Source organism: Leguminivora glycinivorella, chromosome 21, assembly GCF_023078275.1.
Source record: "Leguminivora glycinivorella isolate SPB_JAAS2020 chromosome 21, LegGlyc_1.1, whole genome shotgun sequence".
Lineage (NCBI taxonomy): Eukaryota > Metazoa > Arthropoda > Insecta > Lepidoptera > Tortricidae > Leguminivora > Leguminivora glycinivorella.
The window spans coordinates 11,981,464-12,003,336 of NC_062991.1; the positions used below are offsets into that span (position 1 = coordinate 11,981,464).

Below are 21,873 nucleotides of genomic sequence, written 5' to 3' on the forward strand. Positions count from 1 at the left end.
AAAAATCATAAATAAAACTTTATATTTTATTATCGAATCGGTAAGGATCGAAAAACCAAAATAATAAATTAATCAGGTGATGAAACTAGCTTTAGTTATATTTTCTATCTCCTACTCCTTATAAAAACACAAAACTATTTAGTATCGCTAGTGTTACAACAAAGCGATTCAGAATAATGCGGTAAGTGAGTAACTTTTTATGAATCGCTAAATTTGACATTCCTGCGATTCAGTTTAGGCTCAAGTGGCATGTCATGGTACGAAATACACTTGAGATGAGTGAATGAAACGGCTGGGACGCTTATCGCTCGCTCGGTCGAAATTTGATCGCAATAACAACGTCGTGGTAGGAAATAGCGACGCAGTTCAGTTTAGGTCCTAAACTGAATCGCGTTAAGAGATCATGGTAAGGCCCCTGTTGATTGTTGTGAATTCTATGAAGATCGTTTGAAACAGAAATACTTTTCTGGTGGAAATCAAACATACAGCGCGTCTGATAGTAAGTAGTTACCGCAGTCTATGGACGCTTGGAACTCCAGTATTCTCTTTATTCCCTGTGTTACTATTAGTGAAATCGACTGTACTTAATTTTGATATTCAAATGGATATACATACGTATTTTTTTAGACATAAATAAAGTGTTTCATGTATGGCAAATTAATAAATGTGTTCTAAGTACTTGATGTTAATATTCATTTCTGGTAAGATTTTTGTTCAGTTAATATTATGTTTTTATGCCTAACTTGAGATTGCATGAAATATTTCTATATTATAATGTACCGAAACCAGAGTTGCCCTAGATACCGCCAGGGCTCAGCTACAGCGCTGTCTTGGCTACTGCGCACCCAAGTCCTCGTCAAGACATGTCCGATGACGCAAACAGCGTTTGCCTATGTTACACCAAACCCGAGTTCCCCTAGGTACAGCTAGGTTTCAGCATCAGCTCTATCTTGGGTACAGCTCACCCAAATACTCATTAAGACAAGTCCGATGACGAAAACAGCGTTTGCCTGTGTTACACTAAACCCGAGTTCCCCTAGGTGCAAACAGAGTTCAGCATCAGCTGGACGTTGGGTACTGCTCACTCGAGTACTCAAGACAAGTCCGATGACGAAAACAGCGTTTGCCTGTGTTACACTAAACCCGAGTTCCCATAGGTGCAGCCAGGGTTCTGCATCAGCTGGACTTTGGGTACTGCTCACTCGAGTACTCATCAAGACAAGTCCGATGACGAAAACAGCGTTTGCCTGTGTTACACTAAACCCGAGTTCTCCTAGATGCAGCCAGGGTTCAGCATCAGCTGGACTTCGGGTACTGCTCACTCGAGTACTCATCAAGACAAGTCCGATGACGAAAACAGCGTTTGCCTGTGTTACACTAAACCCGAGTTCCCATAGGTGCAGCCAGAGTTCAGCATCAGCTGGACTTTGGGTACTGCTCGCTCGAGTACTCATCAAGACAAGTCCGATGACGAAAACAGCGTTTGCCTGGGTTACACTAAACCCGAGTTCCCCTAGCTGCAGCCAGGGTTTAGCATCAGCTGGATTTCGGGTACTGCTCACTCGAGTACTCATCAAGACAAGTCCGATGACGAAAACAGCGTTTGCCTGTGTAACACTAAACCCGAGTTCCCCTAGGTGCAGCCAGGGTTCAGCATCAGCTGGACTTCGGGTACTGCTCACTCGAGTACTCATCAAGACAAGTCCGATGACGAAAACAGCGTTTGCCTGTGTTACACTAAACCCGAGTTCTCCTAGATGCAGCCAGGGTTCAGCATCAGCTGGACTTCGGGTACTGCTCACTCGAGTACTCATCAAGACAAGTCCGATGACGAAAACAGTGTTTGCCTGGGTTACACTAAACCCGAGTTCCCCTAGGTACAGTCGGGGTTCAGCATCAGCTGGACTTCGGGTACTGCTCACTCGAGTACTCATCAAGACAAGTCCGATGACGAAAACAGCGTTTGCCTGTGTAACACTAAACCCGAGTTCCCCTAGGTGCAGCCAGGGTTCAGCATCAACTGCACTTCGGGTACTGCTCACTCGAGTACTCATCAAGACAAGTCCGATGACGAAAACAGCGTTTGCCTGTGTTACACTAAACCCGAGTTCTCCTAGGTGCAGCCAGGGTTCAGCATCAGCTAGACTTCGGGTACTCATCAAGACAAGTCCGATAAAAAAAAACCGGCCAAGAGCGTGTCGGGCCACGGTCAGTGTAGGGTTCCGAAGTTTTTCATATTTTTCTCAAAAACTACTGAACCTATCAAGTTCAAAACAATTTTCCTAGAAAGTCGTTATAAAGTTCTAGTTTTGTGATTTTTTCATATTTTTTAAACTTATGGTTCAAAAGTTAGAGGGGGGGGGACGCACTTTTTTTTCCTTTAGGAGCGATTATTTCCGAAAATATCAATATTATCAAAAAACAATCTTAGTAAACCCTTATTCATTTTTAAATACCTATCCAACAATATATCACACGTTGTGGTTGGAATGAAAAAAAAATCAGCCCCCACTTTACATGGGGGGTACCCTAATAAAACATTTTTGCCATTTTTTATTTTTGAACTTTGTTGGCGTGATTGATTTGATATACATATTGGGACCAAATTTCAGCTTTCTAGTGCTAACGGTTACTGAGATTATCCGCGGACGGACGGACGGACAGACAGACATGGCGAAACTATAAGGGTTCCTAGTTGACTACGGAACCCTAAAAAGCAGCGTTTGCCTGTGTTACACCCGAGCAAAGCAGGAGCCTATCATAACTAATAATAATAATAAAAATGTTTATTTATCAGCTCACAAAGGATTCCGAAACTATATGTATTTGGTATTGAAAATTGAACATTATTTTATCTACAGCCGTTTCCATTAAACAGAAACGCGCAAATATCACACACAGTGCCGCCATAGGTAACGATCGTATGTTATTTCGTTCGGAGTAATGTGTGCTTTATGAGCGAGGTACAGGATTTAAACTCGCACGATATGATCTATAAGGGAAAGCAAATAAAACCCAATATAAGGCTCACCCTTATGGCGTTAGGCTGAGCCGATGATAAGGGTTTTGAAAGGGTATTGGGCTATTTTAGGTAAGCGCTTTCGTTAGGGCTTTAAAAGCAAAATGAAAGGGTATCGCGTCAAAAGGGTAGGGTAAGTTAAGCCTAACGAAATACCCATACAAAACCCCGTATAAGGGATAGCGGGCCGGTCCCTGTGCATTAGTACTATTAATGTTTTTTTTTTCTGATTACTAAGGGCCCGCGCACACGGATGCAACAGTTGCACGGCGACATTTTTTGTCTCTGTCGTCACTCCTTAGACGCACGACAGAGACAAAAAATGTCGCCGTGCAACTGTTGCATCCGTGTGCGCGGAGCGTAAATGTCATGGTGTAGTGTCAGCATTTGACGTTTAGAAACAAATATGGAGGGTGCTTCAGGCTTTGGTGTGAACAGTACTATGAAATATCATCTTCACTCAGCTCACCGGATACGTAGTAGTCCCGACAACATTTCATTGCAAGTTTGAGAAAATGTTCTTATTTGTGCAACTGCCCCACTGAATAGGAATGGAATCAATTGAATGCATCCTACACCTTATAAAACAAAGTCCCCCTTCGAGTCTGTGTTCGCGATAAACTCAAAAACTACTGAACGGATTTTCATGCGGTTTTCACCTATAATAAGTGATTCTTGGGGAAGGTTTAAGCATATAATTTGTTGAGACTTTGTTTGATATATGACTAAACAAGTCGGACAAAATCCCACAGGCTGAGAGCCTTAATCGAAAACGCTGCCCAAACCGTTTCAGCTATATCAATGAGATGTATAACGAAATACTGTATCTCTCATAGGTTTACATAAAAGTCCGCGAAAGCATATGCCTATTTTTTACGGATAACTTACTATGTATAACCCAGCGATTGTTAATATACCTAGATGTCTAAAGAGCTCTCAAAAATGACCCCACGAATATTGTGCCACGGTAGGCGGGGCCTCAAAATTGTGCCACGGAGCTTGTCAGTGCGCTAATGGCGGCCAGTCGGAACAGTCGTAGTATGGCATATTTAGAATATATGTTTACAAAAAGAATATGCCGTACTGTTTTGTATTGTAATATCAAGTGCTAGTCGTTCCAACAAATACGAAGAAAAATATGGGATTAAGTTTCATGTGTAATTTGGCGAGGATCATAATTATTTCGATTTATTTTGTACGAGCTATTTTTGTATGGGGATGATGTTATGCAATATTTTTAATAGCCATTGATACTTAAAAACTTTAATTTTTGTATAATTTTATTCGAAGCGTTTCTCCCCGGCACTGTTTTAAATGCCTAATACACTATGCCGGTAGATATACTAAATTCTCATTCCTATGCCACTGGCATAAGTCATTTTTTTATTCCTATGCCAGCGGTATAGGGATATGAAGTTTTTAAACACATCTGCCAAGCAAGTGTGGTCGCGCGATACCGTGCCGTCCCTATCGCACTATCAGTTAGTGCGATAGGAACGGCCAGATGTTTTATCATTTATCGCGCAGCCATAATTGCCTGCCTGATGTTTTATTATTTATCGCGCGACCATGTTTGTCTGCCTGCTGTGCGGCCGACATAGGCCAGTAAACTTGTTTAAACACACGTACGTGTCAGTGGCATAGGAGTTCGATTATTTTGATCACAGACCTTGTGTCACCGGTATAGTGGTTTAAATGGCCAATCTGCACGGGAAGCATGGTCACGCGATAGACGATAAAATATCAGGCCGTCCCTATCGCACTATTAGTAAGTTCGATAGGGTCGGCCAGATGTTTTATCATTTATCGCGCGACCATAATTGCCTGCCTGAACACATTCGTGGACACGTAGGGTATAGCATACGCGTAGTCATTTGTTTCCTTTGGTCTATGACAGATGACGTCACTAAGCGTCCCTAAACTTGTTAATTTAGAGGGTTGTAGAATAGAAATAGACGTGACCTGTGGTCCGGGTCAGTACGGCGTATTATGATCTTGGAACCACTTTTCGGCTGGCATTTTGTTTGAAAGTAGTGTTCTATGCTATCTATAGTAATTACATATTTAAGGGCCGGTTTTTCAGTCGCCAGATAAATATATCTACCAGATAAAGTTATCACTATCCTTTTCATCACACGTATAAACATGCGCGGATCCAGGGGGGGTCATGGGGGTCATGACCCCTCCCTGGAGCCTAGGCTGGCCATACAAATAGACCACGTGCCCCCCCCCCCGGGGGGGCCTGGCCCTTTACCACGTGACTTACGTATAAATGACAGTGACAGCTGACATTTATCTGACAGATATTATTTATCTGGCGATTGAAAAACCACCCCTGAAAAGGTAAAACTTATAAAATGAAAGCCTAAGTTAACAATAGATGGCAACTGACAACAACCTGAACGTGACTATATATTGATATACAGATATAAATTGAATTTATCTAGCCATAAAAATACTTATTATAGCGCAATACGTGTACGACATAATTAATATTTTCATATGTAGGTTGTTACTAGGGCTTCCAAATACCGGACGTTATCCAATACCGGTATTAATTCCGGTATTAACGATTTCAATACCGGGATCCCGGGATCCCGGTATTGAGATCGCGAAAGTATAAAAACCAAGTAATTTGCTTAAAATAACAAATTTTATTCAAAATCTCGTTTGTTACTTTTCGTAAGTGTTATACTACAGCGAAATCTTGCCAATCCGACTTAGTGATGGGTCAAATCGAATACATTTCGAAATTCATAAATTTCGATTTGAACCCAAAACGGTTCGCAAACTTATGTAGCCAAGTCGGTTCAATATCTATTGTTTATAAGTATACATAGTTCAAAGGGCTACGCCCCGTGCTCTTTATTTTTGTTATGAGTGGGACTGAGGATGCAGTATATAAGTAAAAGCAAGCGGGAAAGAGCGTCAATTCTCTACTCAGGTGATTCTGTATTAGGGTTACCCTCATCTGGTAGAATAGTTTTAGTTAGAAACACACTTTGCACAACATGTTTCGCAGAAGCACTATCGGTTGAATGGTCATTTTGCAGAAAACTTGGTTGGCATTATTACTACCACCCTCGCATAAGCCACATTTGGTAGAATAACATTTTACAGAACGTTACTCGACTTTGATTTAGCATAGTTTTATAATACCATAATAATCGTATCGCACATGAGCAGAATTATTACACGCTATCAAAAAGGAAATGCTGCCCCAGAGTCACCGTTAGGTGCGACGACGAGCGAAATGAGGAGGAGTGTTAGGTATCTTGCATCCCCAACACATCCAACTCGCTATCCAAAAGCAATCTGCAACATTATGCCTAAATATTATTTGCGAAAGTATTGTTCGACTAGAAGACTATTATGCACATACACATTATGATAACAGACAATTCGGTATTACAAAAATCTGCGAAATGATTTATGCCAAAGCATATTTTGCGTAAGATGTTTCTGCCAATCGTGACTCCTGCCAAGAACTCTTATACGAATCAAATATATGCGAAAAAAAGTTTCTGCAAGACAATAGTGAACGGATTATGTAAGTTAGATATCGCCCACCGCCAGATCGGACATTTCCCAAGAAGACGCGGGCATCCATAGCAAACCATGTTTTCTGCCAAATCGATCTCTTCAGGCTCGTCCGGAATAGAACCTTGTAGTTCAGTAGGTAATCTCTTGCATTTTATAGTCAATGTTAATGGTGTAATTGTACTGTAGATTTAACTATAATATCACTTTATTAAATAACAAGACACATAATTGACTTTTGAAACCAGTACATGAGATGATTTTTTTTTTGAAACACATTGTAATATTTGTAAGCAATATCTGTGGTACAATTTAGTGGTATTTTTGTTTTTGGTGGCGCTAAAGGCGCTAAAGTACTAATACAATAAATTCGCCAAAATCGCCAAATCATTGAACAATTATCCAAAAAAAAACAAAATTGTCCCACATAAATAATTTCATTATAAATCACATTAAGAAATAATCATGATAATCAAAATCAAGAAGGTTAGGAACAGGAACAATCTACGGATTACGAAAGTAATTTTCTTGATTTTGATACTTCAGATTTCCCAATTTCGTTACTATAGGAAATGTTACGGCAAAGTTTAGCGCTAGAGTACAACACATTAACGCACATGCACATTAAATCATAGAGTAGCTACGTTATACGTTAGTTCGTATGCATTAACCAATTTTTTGTAAAATGTTTTATCATCAGAGCGATTTGTTTACAGAGGGTCTGTGGTCTGTGGCCTGTTGCAACGTTTGACGTGTTGCTTTGTATCACACTTAACTACGTGCGAATTCACAAGCGCAACAAATGTGTCAAAAAATGTTCGCGACAGGCCATCCTCAATTAATGCTTTTGACACGCATCTTTATCTAGGTAATCATCGAAAAAACTATCATTTTCATACAAATATTGTAAAAACACCAAACAGAGAATGTGTCAAATCGCGAAACGAGAGCAAGAAGCAAGATTTACGCGTGTAGCCACCATCATGGTGCAGAAATGTAACGTTTTTGATGAGTAATTTACGTTCATTTGGCAAAATTTATTAATTTCTAAAAATACCGGGATCCCGGTATTACTAAATTAAATACCGGTATTGAAATGTGCCCAAAAAAAGGCGGGATCCCGGGATCCCGAGATACCGGGATCCCGGTATTGGAAGCCCTAGTTGTTACTTCATAACAACAAATTAATTATGTAGTTATTTTTTAATATGCATAAAATTAAAATTATTTCTGCTTGGTTCTTTAATGTATGACATAAACCCATCCCTTTTCGTGTCAAATTTTAGTCAAATATGAACCGCAAATTCTTAGCGGCCAGTACGTACAGCAAGAAGGTTTTTAGCCGAATAAAATCGCTGATTGGTAGTTAGCAGGGATGTAACGGAGCTCTGCTTCTGCTTCCGTTTCTGCGGAACTTCCGTTTTGTTTTACACATCCGCTTCTGTTCCGGTTCTGTTATTTTTCAAACGGAAGTTATAGCGGATGTCGGAACCTAGCGCAACGGTGGGACATGAGCGGCGTACATCAAAGACCAACAGGTCTATACCTGTCATTCGCTCATCTCTCCGCTGCCACGTGCTGCGATATCAATCGCTTCATTCCATTGCGCGCTAATATTTGTCCTGTCCACCTAGTTAGTAGCGAGTGAACAACTATTCAGTGGTGCAGGGCTTATTTACGATCCCCTTAGAAGAAAACTGCCGGGAGATAAAGCTGCTAAGCTTTTGTTTATTAAATACAGTTTACTTCTTTTACAATCACTCCATTTAATTTAAAAATTTAATTGTGTGCTAACAATTAGGTACATATATTATTTTTACTGGTTAGTTTTGGATTGTATTATACTACCTACGAGTAAGTTTTCTTTTCGTTTCTAAAACCTTTTACGGCATAATAAAGGTTTAAAAGGATTCATATGTGATTTTTAGTGATTACCTAAACAATTAAACATCTTAAAGTTCAAGGTGATTTAAATTTTTGGATTGTAATGAATGATATACTTAAAGATAAAATATCAGGTAACTTTTCTTTTCGTTTTTAAAACCTAAGTGGGCCTAAAGGCTGATTACAGGCTGAACAGTAAACACCTAAAAGTTCTAGGTAATTTAATTAGTTTTGTTTTTTTCATTTTTTCATTTCGTTTTTAACATCTATAACTTCCGCTTCTGGTTCCGGTTCCGCTTCTGCTTCCGTTAAACTAAATTCAAAACTTCCGCTTCCGCTTCCGGTTCCGTTAAAACCACATCCGTTACATCCCTGGTAGTTAGTGACATTATATGCATTTCAGCTACACTTATCTGTGTGCATTAGTATAAAAGAGATGACTATTGTTTTGTTTACCAGTTTTGATTCCAGGGCCTGTAAACGTATTGTCTTGTGTAAATGTAGGCGTAATTGTGTATGTGTCCTAAACGGTGCCAAGAATATGAACAGTAATGTTCTTAAAAGCGGCTTCCATGTTTATCTTACTTCGTTGGTATAACCATTTCTAATTAATCCCCATGCGTAGCTGGGGCGGGCCGCTTGTGTCGAATAAGTTTATCTTCGTAGAAATTGTATGGGATAAGTTTTTTCTTGATGTGTGGCTTTTCGATTCGTTTTTTTTTTCATACAAAAATTTGATCATGGATAAGAAAGAAAAAAAGTTTGTCAAAATGACCTTTGTATGTTTTTTCCAAAACCTATAAACGCAAATCTTCATGAATTTGAAATCGCGAGAAGTCTAAAAGTGTTCCAGGACCGTTTTCGTGTAACAGCATAGTTTTTCTTTCATTCTTCTTCACTTGGTATCAATATTTGTAGTCTACTGCTTTTTCTCCCGATCTACTGGTTTTTTATTCATTTTTCTACTGTATACTTAGACTAAACTAAATATATACACTGTATACTTCAGATTCTGTCTGGCAACACTGCAGTGTCACTTTGCTTTGTCGCGGAAATTAGGAAATATTTGCTAAAATAGGGAATAAAAGGACGTTAAAATGAATTGTTGTGTATCTAGGTGTCCTAGCACAACGCGGGGCAACAAGCATAAAGTGAAAAATATAAGATTTTACAGCATTCCAGCCGAAAGCACTTTCATACCTTGGACTCGTGAAAAGCGAAATTTATGGATAAATGCAATAAAGAAACATACGTATGTATGATCAATACTTGAATTATAACGCTTATATCTGAATTGTGGTAATGATTCTTTATAAAACAGATTTTCAACACAACAATAATATCGATTTGTTTGTCAATAAACATAACCTCTCTTATTTTTATTTTCAGTAGAAATCCAGATATATGGGTCCCATCTAGAAACACACGAATATGCAGCGCCCATTTTTTGGGTCATCAAAAATCGGAAAATCCTTCGCACCCGGCATATACTCCAACAATTTTTTCTAATACTGATAAAATGAAATCAACTAGCAAGTTGTTAAGATTTGAAAGATACCAGCGAAGGATGAAACTAGCGCAAGTGAAACCCTCCGAAAGTTCCTGCACGGAAACATGTAAAGACAGATTTCAAACTCAATAAGTATCTGAAAGTTTCAATCCGGACCCAAGTGGTAATGATTCATTTAGAGGACCAGCTAAATTTAGTGTAGTGTAGAATGGGACTTATCAAATGAAAACCAGATTCCTGTTCCGATATACCTTTTTTGCAATATGGTGAATTTAAATGGTGCCTGCACTGTTGAAGTTCAAACTGTTTTAACAAATAAAATGACTAATATGAGTTGTCAAGTAGATATTGTCCAGTCAAGTGCAAAAAAAATCGACTCAAAATATGGTACTACACTCTTATTACACTGGACTAAGTTGCTGTGGGACATATTTTTGAGTAAGATGTGTACACCCATATTTTTACACTTGACTGTCCCATTTCGAAAAGTTGTGAAGGATTCCAGTTGCAATACATTGAACTTAGAAACGGATACATATCTTTGTCAAGGATTTCACGGAATTTCTGACTTCTACACTAACCACAATTTTCACCTGAAGAAGTCGAACAAACCTATAAAGTAGCTTCAGTGCATTTACATGTTGAAAGACTAATGCAGAGGATTAAACAGTTTCACATTTTTGACAGAGATGAAATAGTTTCTGTTGTTTGTGCTTTAGTGAATGTTGAAAATCCAATCATTAAGTAATAATTGATCTATTGTGTTCTCCGACCGGAATGTGTACATTTTTGGGCTACTATGTTAAAGGAAGTTACCGCTTCCTGGCTCCTTTGAGCAGAAAAAATTAAAATAGTGTGGGTACATCTCTTGGCCAGAGTAATGTCATGTATGTAATGTACTCTACTATTAAATTAGTATCCAATAATAAATTATGTCACACTATGAGTCTTTGGTGAGCCTGACCATCGGCGGCTTAGTGCTTGGCCTGCTCCTGGCTGCTGCTGGCAGCGATCTATTGCTTTTTTGACACAATTTATAGGTTATAAATTTTTAAATAGATATCATACTTACACGAAGGAAAAACCGACAGAGCCCACTGCCCGGCTCGGTCACCAGTGACCCTGTCGGTTTTTCTTTCGTGTATGATATCTATTTACAAATTTATAATTATTACAAATTTATTAAAAAGAACTTATCGAAAAATATTCAATAAAATAATTTGATTTGTTCCCTAGTTGTACAATTTATAGGTATTTAGTGTTTTTATAATTTACTTTTAGAAGCATGTTTTAAATAGTAGGTATGTAAATTATAGTATTTTATGCAACTGGTGGTTAAAAGAGGTCAAAAAAGGTGAGTGGCGTGGGTAACAATTTGAGGCGAAGCCGAAAATTGTTAATAAAGACGCCACGAGCATTTTTTGACTCAGTTAAACACCGTTGCATGCAATACTTTTTCTACGACCAAGCACTTATTTTGAAAGAAAATTATAAATTCAACAAATACCTACTTTCAGTCATCTTAGTTATCTAGGTGGACGCCTACCATTTTGAATATGCAGTTTGAGTGCAAACATGAAAATAAAACTGTCTATGGTATGGTTCTTTGAAGCCTGGCCACTAAGACGAATCGAGCCGAGTTGAATCGAGTTCTATACATTTGAATGCGATTCGACGCGTCGCCAATGAACGCAGCAGAAAACGAAGGAGTCTCGACTCTGCGAATTGGTTTGTTAAGTTGGTAGCAATGTATTTACTGAACTGTAAAACAGCTATATCGTGCGACTGCTACTAAATGTTTTCAGGGTATAGACTAGATAGACTTTTCCTGACATCTTTTATGTAGGGTTTTAAAGTTCTATGCACGACCTTGTAACTCACGAATAACAGTACGGGAGTAGAAAAAATATTTTACTATATACATTTTTTTTTTAATTTCCACCTAAACTTTATACCAGAAATATTTTGCACATTTAATATATAATAGTCCCCATATCACAAAAACAAATTAAATAATAATATTATATAATTTAATTTTCACTTTTTGAGCTCTATTTTACTAAATAATTTGTAAAAAGTAACGACATAATTTTAGGTCACGATTAGTATATAGATAATTTTAGTTTTGGGCTACGATTCGTCCACTAATTTTAGATGTTTTGTCGACGTTGATTTTCTCAGTCACATCTAAAACGTGGCCCGCCTGAAATAATTTGAGCTCTTTGGCGTTGTTCTGACCGCGCTCGATGTCGCTCTTCACGGAAAGAAAGCCGTACTTTATTATTTTAATCATAATTTTATTTATTTACTCGTGTTTTTCAGTTTGTAATATGTGACCGCTGTTTGACAGATAAGTTTTAGCTTTCCATTTTATCCGCAGTGTCGCTTTAGTCGGCCAGTGCTGCCCTCTATAGTTCTTGCACGTTCCCTATGTCGTTTGCGTTCTTTACAAAGTTTGGAGTAAAATCGAAATAAACCGGTTTGAGCCTTGGTCAGCTGGGAGGCCTATACCTCCAATGAGGGTTCTGGTGTAACCCGTGTAACATAGGATTAAAAATATCTTGTTGGATTGGATATGTAAATTATGTAATAAGTTCACTCTAAGACCAAATTAAATTATTTCATAGGAAATATTTTAATTTGTGTTTTTTTAGTAGACACACTACTATTATTTAACTATAAACTGAAATAAATGTCATATACAAAGAAAAAATGACCAAGGCCTCCAAGTGTCCGATGCTGGATTCGAACCAGCGTACTCCGTTATAGCCACGGATGCCTCAAACCACTCGGCCAACCGGTCACGGCGGCAAGGGTCGAAATTTATTATTTATTTCAGTTTATGTAATAAGTTACCAGGAATAAATTAATGGCTTTATATTATTTTTATGTTATTTTTTATTGGAAAGAATAGAATTTTGGAATGTATCGGGACCTATAAAATCTATGACTTTCTCTTTCCTCATAGATAATTTATTTAAACCTGTCTCACACGTGCTTTTTTTGAAATATTTTATTTTGTCCACAGTTTCGAATGGTAAAAAGAAAAATGATATAAATTATATGATATAAGAATAGAATTTTGGAATGTATCGGGACCTATAAAATCTATGACTTTCTCTTTCCTCATAGATAATTTATTTAAACCTGTCTCACACGTGCTTTTTTTGAAATATTTTATTTTGTCCACAGTTTCGAATGGTAAAAAGAAAAATGATACTGAATCTGCACCAAAAACGCAACCGGCTGAGGTTCATTCTGACCATTGTTATTCGAAGGAAATATCATTGCAAGTGTCAACACCAGAAGCGCCAATTGGTAAGTCGAAGTATGCAGAAGTGAATGCAGGGCATCCAACAGCGATGCCAGGTGGAGGGAAAGTACCTTAAATATGATAGATAGCATATTTTGCTGAAAGAAGACTTCATTTTATTTTTAAAACTTAATACAATTGCATTCACATCGTCACCACGAGTGTACGGAAGCCTCTATAAAATAAAAGATTAAAAAAAAATTGCATTCAATTTTTTTTTATTGTATGGAAAAAAGTTATCGCGTCGTCGGAGGAAAAGTACTTACCTTAATTATTGTAAATGAACATATTTTCGATTAAAAACAACAAGTTGAATTGCATTTTTAATAATTTCGTGGTTAAACCGGGAATCGAACCCGCTACACTTTTTTTTTCTCGTGTAGCAGGTTCGATTCCCGGTTTAACCATGAAATTATTTAAAATGCAATTCAACTTGTTTTTTTTTTAATCGAAAAGATGTTCATTTACAATAATTAAGGTAAGTACTTTTCCTCCGACGACGCGATAACTTTTTTCCATACAATAAAAAAGAATTAAAAAAAATTTGAATGCAATTGTAATTGTACTAAGTTTTAAAAATAAAGTGAAGTCTTCTTTCAGCAAAATATGCTATCTATGATATTTATTATTTAAGGTACGAGTATTTTCCCTCCATGTGGCATCGCCGTGGGACGCCCTGTATACCTAGATATTTTTTCTGGCAGGAACGAAGTGACGCTAGTGACTTCCTTTCGATATTTAATTTATCGATAATAATATATTATGACAATAATAATTATAATTTTATTACGTCATTAATTATTGCCGTGGCATTGAATAGTAGTTGCATGTGCTCTGCCTACCCCGTTTATTGAATATAGGCTTGAATTTATGTATATAAACATAACATTTTATACAAATGTCACATATATGTTTAAAAATAAATGGACAATAGTAATAAAACGAACCATATTTTCATAGTTTACATAATTTCTTACATGAATGATTATTCAAGATTTTAGAGATTATTATTAGGGGTACCTAATCAGTAACCTTATGCGAAGCTATTTATCGATAAAAGGAATGTCGATTTTTTTATTTTGTGAAGCGCTAACAACTTGAAGTTCGTGCCAGCAATGAGCAAAATATCTAGGTATAGTAACAAATAATAATATGAAAGTGCTCACTTTATACCTACAGACTACTGTCGCCATCAAATATCGAAGCTGCTAAATCTCTCACAAGTTAAATATCGGACCACGCGTTGACTTTTCTTAATTGATAAAGAAAAATTGAATTTTGCTTTTGTATAATAAAAATATTAATTTGTCTTAAATACATAGGTACTGTTAGAGTAAAAACACCAGGATACCATTATTAATTATACAGTTTATTAAACGGAATCTCAAAATACAAATTCAATGACAAGCTATCTTCAAGTGACGCTCTGAGTCCGTCTGACGCCATTTTTGACAGCGATGCTAGTGAAGGGGACGTTCGACTAGTGATGTCCTTATACTCGACCATTCTGACCTTGACCTTTCGTCCCGAAGGTCTCTGCTATCCATGCTGCTACTGATGACTGCCGCAGTCAACACAGCCGAAGCAGGCTGCGCCTCCAACTGATGGCGGTAGACTTCATCTGTTCATTTGTTCTTTTCTTTTCTGCGGAGTGAACAAGAACTTTGTATACTCCAGCTATACACTCAGGCCCTGGTCCTTTGAAGTGATTAACTCGAGTACCGTTGGAAACGGCCGGTGTAGTTTAAGACTAACTTACACCAAGATATGTAATTGGTCTCATTTTATAGTCGAATCATAGTAATGACATAACTAAACTCAAGATTGCATGATCAGACTAGCCTAGTACAAGTAAGTCAGATCATTTTTTTTTTAACAATTCCACGGCCAGTAAGGCTTTAAAACTATTAAGGTGCCAATGGTACGAAAACTACATGTTTTACCGCCATGATCGATACTATATATTAGTCAAATTAATTATGTAAAATATATGACATATAGCGGCGGGCAGGTAATTACCGGTGTACAAAGCACCATCCAATATTTGCTTGTAAATATCTTTACCCATCAATACATTTCATTTCAGGCAAGTATTATGTTCTAAGTAAGACCTTACGTGAGCGGTGCATTCCAAACTAACCGCTAAATATAACAATGATGATTGGCGTTGTTAAAATAGCAAATACATGGAACAAACTCACAGTTGGCTCCGTCACTGTAGGCTGTGAAGCTCCCCGCACGCGCAACAACGCGTACATCAAACTCGTGAGAGGTGAACATGACACACTCCATGCGTGAGCATAGCCGCCTTCTAACACAGCAAGCAGCAAGAAAGCTCTTATTAAAAAGCTCTGTAACATACATGGGAAATACTAAGTTCCTTAATGTAACGAGAACGTGATAATTTTTCCTTGGAACTAAGCCAGTAGGTGATAGAATCAGTACAACACAACTGTCGTTCAAGTAACATGATAAGGTTACGAGAAATTAATGTACGATTGGCATAGTCGATGCTCTCAATTACAGACCCGGCTTACATAGCCGTAAAATAATTTAGTAATAAACAATGACAATGAAGATAGTAGAAAATATTGTCATGTAAGCTTTTTTTTATGAAAATATATTAAGCAGAATACATGGCTGCTCCTTGGCAGGACCTTTAACAACTGCTAATTATTTATCTATCAACATGATAAAATTAATAAAAGGTAATAATCAATGTGTACTAGCCACTAATTTTGCTATAAGATAACAAACATTACCATATCAAAGCTTCATACGCAAGCCACGGTGATACGGCTGCTTTCGAGGCTGGCGGCGCAACGACCGCAGACGTTGGCCCTTCATGACAAGGTTGTCGCGCAGCCTGTAGCATGCACTCTATTGGAAACCGTAATTCCACCAGCAACCTCTGGAAAGTATTAGCGCAAGCAACCCTTTCAAGGTAACCTTGAGATCACTACTCTTTAAGGTCATAAAACATGCTTTTGACAAACAAGGTCTCAAGCTAACCTCTTAAAGATAGACTATATAACACATGATGGTCCGTCTCCAAAGACCTGCATCACAAATACCAGAAACAGAACTAACCTCGCAAGGATAGTCTATATAACACATGATGGCCCGTCTCCAAAGACCTGCACCACAAATACCAGAACAGAACTAACCTCGCAAGGATAGTCTATATAACACATGATGGCCCGTCTCCAAAGACCTGCACCACAAATACCAGAACAGAACTAACCTCGCAAGGATAGTCTATATAACACATGATGGCCCGTCTCCAAAGACCTGCACCACAAATACCAGAACAGAACTAACCTCGCAAGGATAGTCTATATAACACATGATGGTCCGTCTCCAAAGACCTGCATCACAAATACCAGAAACAGAACTAACCTCGCAAGGATAGTCTATATAACACATGATGGCCCGTCTCCAAAGACCTGCACCACAAATACCAGAACAGAACTAACCTCGCAAGGATAGTCTATATAACACATGATGGCCCGTCTCCAAAGACCTGCACCACAAATACCAGAACAGAACTAACCTCGCAAGGATAGTCTATATAACACATGATGGCCCGTCTCCAAAGACCTGCACCACAAATACCAGAACAGAACTAACCTCGCAAGGATAGTCTATATAACACATGATGGTCCGTCTCCAAAGACCTGCATCACAAATACCAGAAACAGAACTAACCTCGCAAGGATAGTCTATATAACACATGATGGCCCGTCTCCAAAGACCTGCACCACAAATACCAGAACAGAACTAACCTCGCAAGGATAGTCTATATAACACATGATGGTCCGTCTCCAAAGACCTGCATCACAAATACCAGAAACAGAACTAACCTCGCAAGGATAGTCTATATAACACATGATGGCCCGTCTCCAAAGACCTGCACCACAATAATAGGTCTTATGCACATGGTCCGCCTCCTAAGGCCAACATTGCATAAACAGAACTATTTAAGAAACAATAATCAAAGTAACAAATGTATAGCAGACATTACAGTAATCAATATAATTATGATTCACACTTTAAGTGACGGAAATCACTTCATTTTTACTTGTGGATATCACATTAGTTACACTACCGTGGATACCACAAGATTCAGGTACAATGTGCTTATCAGGAAACCCTGTGAACAGAATATATTATTAACATCATGTATAGGCAACACAACTCGGTTCTTAATCCGGCGTGTATATATGCAATGGCAACTCGGTTCCTAATTTGAGAGTAATAGCACAAGCACAACTCGGTTCTCAATCCGGCGTGCATATATGTAATGACAACTCAGTTCTTAATCTGAGACTAATAAGGCAAAACACAACTCGGTTCTCAATTCTTAATCCGGCGTGCATATATGTAATGACAACTCAGTTCTTAATCTGAGACTAATAAGGCAAAACACAACTCGGTTCTCAATCCAGCGTGCATATATGTAATGACAACTCAGTTCTTAATCTGAGACTAATAAGGCAAAACACAACTCGGTTCTTAATCCGGCGTGCATATATGTAATGACAACTCAGTTCTTAATCTGAGACTAATAAGGCAAAACACAACTCGGTTCTTAATCCGGCGTGCATATATGTAATGACAACTCAGTTCTTAATCTGAGACTAATAAGGCAAAACACAACTCGGTTCTTAATCCGGCGTGCATATATGTAATGACAACTCAGTTCTTAATCTGAGACTAATAAGGCAAAACATAACTCGGTTCTTAATCCGGTGTGCATATATGTAATGACAACTCAGTTCTTAAATCTGAGAGTAATAAGGCAAAACACAACTCGGTTCTTAATCCGGCGTGCATATATGTAATGACAACTAATGTCTTAATCTGAGATTAATAAGGCAAAACATAACTCGGTTCTTAATCCGGTGTGCATATATGTAATGACAACTAATGTCTTAATCTGAGATTAATAAGGCAAAACATAACTCGGTTCTTAATCCGGTGTGCATATATGTAATGACAACTCAGTTCTTAATCTGAGACTAATAAGACAAAACACAACTCGGTTGTCAATCCGGCGTGCAACTTGTTTTATTTTTCCCGTGCCCCTAAATAAGGTAACACGCTTACTATAGATAGCATTATTGAGATACATTTCAGCCAACCAAAAATAATTTTATGAAACTTGGCTTATTTTTCCCGTTCCCCTAAATAAGGTAACACGCTTACTATAAATACCAGTATTGAAATACATTTCAGCCAACCAAAAATAATTTTATGAAACTTGGCTTATTTTTCCCGTGCTCCTAAATAAGGTAACACGCTTACTATAAATACCAGTATTGAAATACATTTCAGCCAACCAAAAATAATTTTATGAAACTTGGCTTATTTTTCCCGTGCTCCTAAATAAGGTAACACGCTTACTATAAATACCAGTATTGAAATACATTTCAGCCAACCAAAAATAATTTTATGAAACTTGGCTTATTTTTCCCGTGCTCCTAAATAAGGTAACACGCCTACTATACCAGTATTGAAATACATTCCAGTCAAGCAAGAATAATCATATGGCACTTGACAAAGGTATTTATATATCATCATCAGGCATGGTGCTTATTGATTAAACCATCAAGCTTGCCAGACAATGCTTCAAAAGACACACTAGAGAGATGCTATAGCTGTAGGTATATGTGCAATTTAAAGCACAACATTATCCATATAGCTGCCACCTGCACAACTACATAATTTTGTTAGTTGTGTTAATACTATGCATATGTAAGAATACTTAGTACAAGTTAATGAGTTTTTATAACAAAATATCATTATTTTTGATTCTTGCAAAAGTCACAAACATGTAAAATATATATATTCTTGTGAAATCAAGAAGCAATAGAAGTGTACAGTTATTTTTATATTTCAAGGAACAGAACATATTAAAAGTAGACAATACTTGTCAACTTCAAACGGTAACCTGTTTGTCATGCTTCGGTTCGGAAACATTCCTTCGCAGTGAAGTGGTTAAAATTATTAGAAGCTCCAATTAAGTTATTTACCTCAGATTATTGCACATCTTTTAAAAACTTAACTGATTGGCATGTTTCAAGCCCAATTCCAAATCAAACTGATTTGTTGTAACAGACAAGTATAGCATGTAGACCGTTAAAGTCCATCGGGTCTATAAATATCAAAATCTCTTACCATTAGCTATGACAAATTTTACCAGTGTCATAAATAGTTCAATAGATATCCAGTTTGGTGTTTCCAGCTTTTAGCAAGATTTAACCTCAGGAACTTCTGGAATCATGCCTTATCAATGCAAGTATTTTCAACTTATGGTCAATAGTCTCCGGATTACCGGCAGGCAACTACTGTAATCAATAAATTAATCTGGAAAGGAATGTAATTTAAAGAACAAATTATATCACTGTCAATGCATTAAATGGACACTGGACTATGTCATGATAATAAATGTTCCAAGTGTCTGTCTAGGTAATATATTTGTCTTTGGTTCAATTTAGAACATGATTACATTGAATACATTTTTTTTTGTCAAAAATGTTTGCAATGATAAACCAGCATTATTATAAACAAAACAGCATCAACAATACACTATACTTCAGTGCTATGCCCTTAATTTTAACACACATTATGGTTTTACAAAGATGCATAATTAACCTCATCAAAATATTATTATGTTAATATTATTATTATTTTATCAACATTTTTGATGAATTTGTGCCATGTAATATAGCAACATGTTTCCTCATTTAGAAAAATGCAAGATCATACAGAGTTTATATGCATAAGAATGTCACTAAGACAGATTTCAAAATACAGTCCCCGGTAAAGTGACAAAACTTATAGTCACAAAAGAGTTGTCAAAGTTTTCTTATGCTTATTTACTCATCCATTATACTAACCTGTAGTGAATTTAAAATGTATTTACTGTCAGTATACTTACATAAGCCAGATGCAATGGCACAATATTATTGAGTAGGATAAATACCTTATTCCATGTCATTCCGGACAAACTTATTTTTAATATGACAAATAGGGCAAGATAATGATCATCTCTCTTTGTAGATCATAAAACCCATAAAGTCACCTGTTATAAGGAATCATTTAGGTGCCATTTAGATTGAAACTTATCTTATATTCTGTTTCACTGTGACACCATGACAATTGTCAATATATCACAAGTAGGTACAATATGTATTATGTATTCTGAAACATATCTGGAAGCACAAAAACACAACACACAAGGTGAGCTAATGATTATTCACTACAGCCTCTCTATACATATTATACTAATAATACTCTTTGACAACTTGGATGTGGTTCATCTTTCACAGTCCATGGGTTACTGTAATACACTTTGTGAGCAAGTATTTACTTCTTCAACATGTACATAATTTGATCTGAAAGAAAGAAACAACACACTATTGGACAATAGTGGATGTTGATCACTTCAGCCCCAGAACACTGTGTTTGGACCACCTTTACTTCCTGTTACGCACTCATTATGATCAAATACTACTCCAAAGTTTGAATATATCTTAAACTGCAATGGATACTTTTAACTGTAGTATATGGTGCTAGTGTCTTTACTCGTTGAATCAGATCGACTGGTGTTAATTAAATACTGTTGGACGACAATAAATGGTTATGAGCGCGGCGCGAGAATGATATTGTCAATTTCGGACAAATTTCATAGTACGGGCGTATATGGGTACTTAATATCGCGCTTCTGAAACTGTTAGAGTAAAAACACCAGGATACCATTATTAATTATACAGTTTATTAAACGGAATCTCAAAATACAAATTCAATGACAAGCTATCTTCAAGTGACGCTCTGAGTCCGTCTGACGCCATTTTTGACAGCGATGCTAGTGAAGGGGACGTTCGACTAGTGATGTCCTTATAGTACATTCCTTTTTTCCCAGAGAGGTAGACAGAGATCACGGATTTCCATTTACTATACGATCCTGACAAACCACTTTCGCTTCACACACTTTCATAACGTTTCCATACACGCTCGTCGGTTTCGAGTATACTTCTGACCTGGCCTTTTTGCAATATTTCCCCGATTTGGTCGAGCGAAGTTCGCCTAGGTCTTCCACTTCCAACTGACCCTTCCACTCTTTGTGTTAAAAACCTATAGTTTAGACTTTTTTTTTCCGCAGACTTGCCAGCAGAAAAGGATGACACTGACAGTACTAAATTAGATGATTATGCAATAGAGACTCATGGTCACATACACTCAGATGATCATATAAACTTAGATGATCACATAGACTCTTATGCGGATACGTTTGATGATGACTCACCATCCTCGCCTGTGCCAGGTATATTTATTTCTCTCTTTATACAGCGTGTTTGTTAATATAATAGCAAGGCTCGGAACTGGTTTATTTTATTACCGATTAAAACCGGTTTATTTCGATTTTACTCCGAACTTTGTAAAGAACGCGAATTACGCGAACGTTATGAGTACTTTATTTTAACCGAAATACACCGGTTTATTCGACGAGCGGCGAAACGCACTGGCGCCGCGTAAATACACCTACGTTCAGGCAGCGACTTTTTTGTTTGGTCTGAACAGTATTACCTATCCATGCTGCGT

At 37.4% G+C, this 21,873-nt stretch overlaps 1 protein-coding gene and 1 long non-coding RNA gene across 8 annotated transcripts in view; one reads left to right on the top strand and one right to left on the bottom strand.

The window, feature by feature from the left end:
* Positions 1 to 21,873, top strand: part of LOC125237351 — a 70,864-nt gene that overhangs the window by 39,080 nt on the left and 9,911 nt on the right. For 5 of the 7 annotated variants that reach the window (XM_048144347.1, XM_048144346.1, XM_048144351.1 and 2 more), the window contains 2 exons: positions 13,146 to 13,271; positions 21,434 to 21,595. In XM_048144347.1, the coding sequence (XP_048000304.1) occupies positions 13,146 to 13,271; positions 21,434 to 21,595 (288 nt within the window). Of the gene's footprint in view, positions 1 to 9,447; positions 9,696 to 9,832; positions 10,060 to 13,145; positions 13,272 to 21,433; positions 21,596 to 21,873 lie in introns of those variants that run through there. The other 2 variants (XM_048144349.1, XM_048144350.1) reach the window with 2 other exon arrangements.
* On the bottom strand, positions 15,468 to 16,413 carry LOC125237353. The gene is made up of 2 exons (XR_007178320.1): positions 16,029 to 16,413; positions 15,468 to 15,617 (listed from the first exon to the last, which is right to left on the bottom strand). It is a non-coding gene; the product is annotated as an uncharacterized LOC125237353 (long non-coding RNA).